General features: G+C 57.8%; 1 protein-coding gene across 1 annotated transcript; it reads left to right on the forward strand.

The window, feature by feature from the left end:
* Positions 1–223: 223 nt before the first annotated feature.
* On the forward strand, positions 224–3759 carry LOC103601262 (pleckstrin homology domain-containing family G member 3-like; the record flags this gene model as incomplete). Its single annotated transcript, XM_008585654.1, has 3 exons — positions 224–1739; positions 2187–3257; positions 3420–3759. Coding segments are annotated over 2 exons (2253 nt in total), but the record flags the coding sequence as incomplete, so codon positions are not given.
* Positions 3760–5315: the final 1556 nt, after the last annotated feature.

Consider the following 5315-nt stretch of genomic DNA (forward strand, 5'->3'; position numbering starts at 1 on the left):
ATTGAGCCCAGCACCCCAGCTGCAGGGTAACTAAAGGACATGATCACGTCTCTCTCCCTAAGAACCTGTAGCCCTAATTTTGAGTTTGTGCCCATTCTGATTGGCTTCAGTCCTAAGCTGCAGGCTTCTGTCACTGGGCTTTAAGCAGGCCATCCTGCCCCCACATTCCCCAGGTCTCATGAAGGACCTTTTTTATTCATGTGAGCTCTCTGCTGTGTTCCAGGTTGAGGCAGACCCTGAGCTGGGGCAGGCCATCCTGCCCCCACATTCCCCAGGTCTCATGAAGGACCTTTTTTATTCATGTGAGCTTTCTGCTGTGTTCCAGGTTGAGGCAGACCCTGAGCTGGGGACTGAGCAGGAAGTATTCGCTGCTGTGGAAGGTCCTAGCACCGAGGAGATGCCTTCAGACACAAAGTCTCCAAAAGTCTTGGAAACACAGATGGATGCCCACCAGGGGCTGCTGGGGATGGACCACCCAGGTGAGATGGTGGACTTTGTGGTGGCTGAGAGCACTGAGGACCTTAAGGCCCTGAGCAGTGAGGAGGAAGAGGAAATGGGGGCTGTCCCGGAGCCTGAGAGCCTCCTGCCCCCCTCTGTGCTGGACCAGGCCAGCGTCATTGCTGAACGGTTCGTCAGCAGCTTCTCTCGGCGGAGCAGCTTGGCACTGGAGGATGGCAAGTCCGGTGGCTTTGGGACCCCGCTGCGGGTCAGTCGGAGTAGTAGTGTGCTCAGCCTGGAGGGCAGTGAGAAAGGCCCAGCCTGGCCCGGCAGCACCACAGACTCCCTCAGCATTCAGCTCCCCCCAGAAGTGGACATCAGCATGGGGGTGGCCACAGAGAGTGGCCCTTCTGTTAATGGGACAGAGCCCCCAAGCCCAGGCTGCCTGGTGGAGCCCAACAGGTCTTCCTGCAAGAAGAAGGAATCTCTGCTCTCCACCCGAGACCGGCAGTTACTGGACAAAATTAAGAGCTACTATGAAAACGCAGAACACCATGATGCAGGCTTTAGTGTCCGGCGCCGGGAGAGCCTCTCCTACATCCCCAAGGGACTGGTGAGAAACTCGGTCTCCAGGTTCAACAGCCTGCCCAGGCCAGACCCGGAGCCGAAGGCTCCAGTGGAGCACAAGAGACAGGTGGGCTCCCGGCCAGCTTCGTGGGCCCTGTTTGACCTCCCAGGACCACGCCAGGCAGACCCAGGGGACCCAGCTCCCATCACAGATGCTGAGTTCCGCCCTTCTTCGGAAATTGTGAAGATCTGGGAGGGAATGGAGTCTTCTGGGGGAAGCCCTCGGAAGGGGCCAGGTCAAGGCCAGGCCAATGGCTTTGACCTGCATGAGCCACTCTTCATCCTGGAGGATCACGAGCTGGGGGCCATCACAGAGGAGTCGGCCACCGCCTCCCCAGAAAGCGCCTCCCCCACCGAGCGGCCCAGCCCAGCCCACCTGGCCCGGGAGCTGAAAGAGCTGGTAAAGGAGCTGAGCAGCGGTGCCCAGGGGGAGCTGGTGGCCCCGCTGCACCCCCGCATCGTGCAGCTCTCCCACGTGATGGACAGCCATGTGAGTGAGCGCGTCAAGAACAGGGTCTACCAGCTGGCCCGCCAATACAGCCTCCGCATCAAGAGCAACAAGTCGGGGATGGCCAGGCCACCACTGCAGTGGGAAAAGGAGGCTCCCGAGAGGGACCGGAAGAGCCTTACCACTCCCTGCCTACAGGAGGCTGGAGAGCCACCAAGTGGCAAAGGTATGATGGGGGTGGGCGTGGGCTCAGGGAGTCTAGGGGCAGAAGTGACCTTTAAAGAGCCTCTTCCAAAGAGAGGGGCTGGACCCCAAGCACCTAGGGTGTGGGTCAAGCTGCACACCTGGTTGAGCCCTTTCAATACCCTCCCCCCAGCCCTTCCTATGGAGCAGAGACCACTGGGGGAAACAAGGCACGGGCCCCAGCTCTACCGGGATGAGAACAGAAGCTCCCATCTCTCCCTTTGACTCCTGACCCCCTTTCCACAGCCTTTCCTTCCTTCTTTTCATTGCCCTTCGATAAAGGGCTGTAGAGGGTCACTGAGACCTCATCTCTCACACTCCAAACCCCAACAACCAGCCTTGCCTGGAAAGTAAGTGAAGATGGCCCGGTGCCCTCGCCTCCCGGCCCTCCATCCCGCCCAGTGGTTCAGGCTGCTCTCTCTCCTCGCAGGCAGGAGAAAGCCAGTGCTGTCCCTCCTCACCTATGAGCAGCTGATGGTCCAGGAGCACAGCCCCCATAAGCTCTCCTCAGCTGGGGACATCTCGCCACGGCGTTTCTCCTTTAGCCCTTCTGCTACCAGCCCGAGGACCACCTCGCCTGGGGCCCGGTCCCGCACCCGAAGTCCGCTCAGCCCCCTTGACACTGAGACCTTCAACTGGCCTGACGTCCGGGAGCTCTGCTCCAAGTACGCCTCCCAGGATGAGGTGCTGCCGGCCAAGGCCAGCCGGCCCCGTGGCCCACCTGTCAATCGGAGCCGCTCGGTGCCTGAGAACATGGTGGAGCCTCCTCTTTCAGGCAGGGTGAGCCGCTGCTGCAGCCTGAGCACCAAAAGGGGCCAGGGAGGCAGAGAGGCTGCACAGCCCCAGCCTCCCGGGTCGCTGCCCCAAAGCGGGCTGGTCGGAGGCGAGACCCTGTATGTCACTGCAGACCTCACCCTGGAGGATGACCGGCGGGTGATCATCATGGAGAAGAGGCCTCTGCCAGGCCCCACAGTGGGGCTGGAGGAGAAGGGCAGTGGGCAGGGACCAGGCTTGCAGGAGGCCCTGGCTGGGCAAAGCCAAGATTCCCAGGAGTCTTCAGAATTTCGGCTGAAGGAAGAGGGTCCCAAGGACCCAGCAGACCTGAGCCAGCAGGGCAGAGTGAGAAACCTGAGGGACAGGTTCCAGACCTTGAACTCTATAGGTTGACTCTGCCTCCTGGGGGAAGGATGAGCCATGTTGGGGGATGAGGAGGAGCCCGGCCTAGCTCCCCAAAACTTGGGCTCATGTGACCCTTTGCCCGAGGCCCTCAGGAAGGCCACTCCCACTCTCCTGGAAGAATGCTCCACTGTGCAGGTGGACTCACCTGCCTGTGTCATGTGCTGGCACTCCCCTGGGGCTTGTGACAATTTTATGTAGGCCCAGATGAGCCCCTCTTCTCCTCTGAGGCCAGTGTGGCCACTTTCCTTGTAAATAGTTCTTTTCTGGTAAGAAGCCAAATATTTAAGCTCACCTCTTCCCAGGGGGAGCAAGCACTGCTCAGGCCTCCAGCACTGGGTGGCCACTGCCAGACTGAGTGGCCCACCCCAGGAGACGCGTGGAGTGGCCTGGGGAGGCTTTGCTCTTGAACTGTGCCTTTTCTTAGGCTCCAGGCAGGAATAAGGCTGATAATTTATTGCTTTCCATTCGAGCAAGCACTGCTCAGGCCTCCAGCACTGGGTGGCCACTGCCAGACTGAGTGGCCCACCCCGGGAGACGCGTGGAGTGGCCTGGGGAGGCTTTGCTCTTGAACTGTGCCTTTTCTTAGGCTCCAGGCAGGAACAAGGCTGATAATTTATTGCTTTCCATTCTGTGGTGTGTGTGTGTGTGTGTGTGTGTGCGCGTGCGTGTGAGTATGTGTCCTCCTGTTGTTCCCCTCCCAGGAAGAATGCGATGGACCGAGTTCAGGTACTTTTTAGGGTTGCCTTGCTGACCCTGTGGTTGTCGCTAATGTACACACATTTCATTATTTGCCCATGGTGCAATAACCACTGCTGACCAACTGACCTGTGTGTGGCCTCTTTCCTGGGGCCCGGCTGGGGTGTCTCGGGGAGGCAGGGACACGGGGACATGGGGTTGTCCCTTCCACACTCAGTCGTTTGTCCTCCAGGCTCAGGAAGCACAAGGCACCAGGGTGCTTGTGGGGGAGGCGGGGCAGCAGGGTGCGAGGGAGGGAGCTCGTTCTCTGCTGCTTCTACTCCCCTGCACTTCTTGTCTGCCCGCAGCAGCCTGGTGTCCTGTCTGGGGTGGGGAGCCCCACTGTGCTAGCCTTTAGCTCTTTCCCACGGGCCAAAGTTGGACTACAAAAAGCAGGGTGGGAGAGGGTGAATGGAACATTTTTGTAATAAGCAGAAGTTTCCAATGTCTGGTGCCTTTTGCTCTTCTCTCACTCTCCAGTTCCCAGGAGACATCCTAGAAGGCAGGAATTCTAAACTTAAGAGCCTACAGACTGTATCTTAAAGTGGCTTGCAACATGGCGTGAAGAGTACAAGTCCATTTTTCTGGGGTGGATCCTCCATTTTTATCACATTCTCAAAAGCATCTTTGCTCCAGAAGGACTAGGAATGCCTCCCTATTTCCGATTAGGTTTTCTGCCCTTTCTCCATGGTGGACCAGCCTTGTTTCGCCTGGTTTGTTCTGGCTGGGGCCTGGGAGGAGGGGCATGTGGGGGCCGGAGGTAGAGCTGTCCGACAGGTGTTCCCATCAGTCTGCTGGGTCAGGGCCCGTGGATCTCCTGACCCAGGAGGACAGACTTAGACTGAAGATGGGTCTGCTGATTCTAACAAGGTTAAGGGAAGATCGGAGGCAAATGGCAGCCTCTCCTGTGTAGATAGCAGAGCAGGGAAGAATTGGTCCTGTCCCACCAGCTATCCGGAACCTTCTGTGGCCACTTCAGCGGTCACTGAGAACAAAGCTGGCCCCTACCAGGCCAGTCTAGGCCTCTCCTGTGTAGATAGCAGAGCAGGGAAGAATTGGTCCTGTCCCACCAGCTATCCGGAATCTTCTGTGGCCACTTCAGCGGTCACTGAGAACAAAGCTGGCCCCTAACAGGCCAGTCTAAGATATGACACTGAGTAGCCACTAGTGCATTGGACAGTGTGGGAGTTACGTACCTCAGATTCTGTGTGGGCCTCACCTTTAGCTGGGTCTTGCTTTTTCGTCATCTATAAATTGAAAGTGATGGATGAGTTGCTGCTTCTCAAACTCCCTGTCTGGGACTCTTCAGGGGGTAGGGCCTAGGAAGTTGTAGTGAACCTCTTCCCCAGGTGATCCTTATAAGACCATCGAGGTATGTCTGGGGAACTTGGGCCTGGTTAGCCGTTCTCACTGGCTGCCTGAAAGAATCACGTGGGGAGCCTTTTGAAGAAAATACAGTGGCCGCTTTCCATCCGCCCAGACCAAGTGAAACTGCCCCTCCGGAGGTGAATCCCGGGCACAGTGATTCTGGTGATTCTGCCGTCCAGTGAGGACTGAGATCTCTTTCCTGGGCTCTGTGGGGAAAAGCCCAGATCGATCTTTGTTTAGAGATGATTCTGCTGTGCAGCTGGGCTTCAAGTTGATT

This window comes from Galeopterus variegatus, unplaced genomic scaffold (genome assembly GCF_000696425.1).
Source record: "Galeopterus variegatus unplaced genomic scaffold, G_variegatus-3.0.2 Scaffold3655, whole genome shotgun sequence".
NCBI lineage: Eukaryota > Metazoa > Chordata > Mammalia > Dermoptera > Cynocephalidae > Galeopterus > Galeopterus variegatus.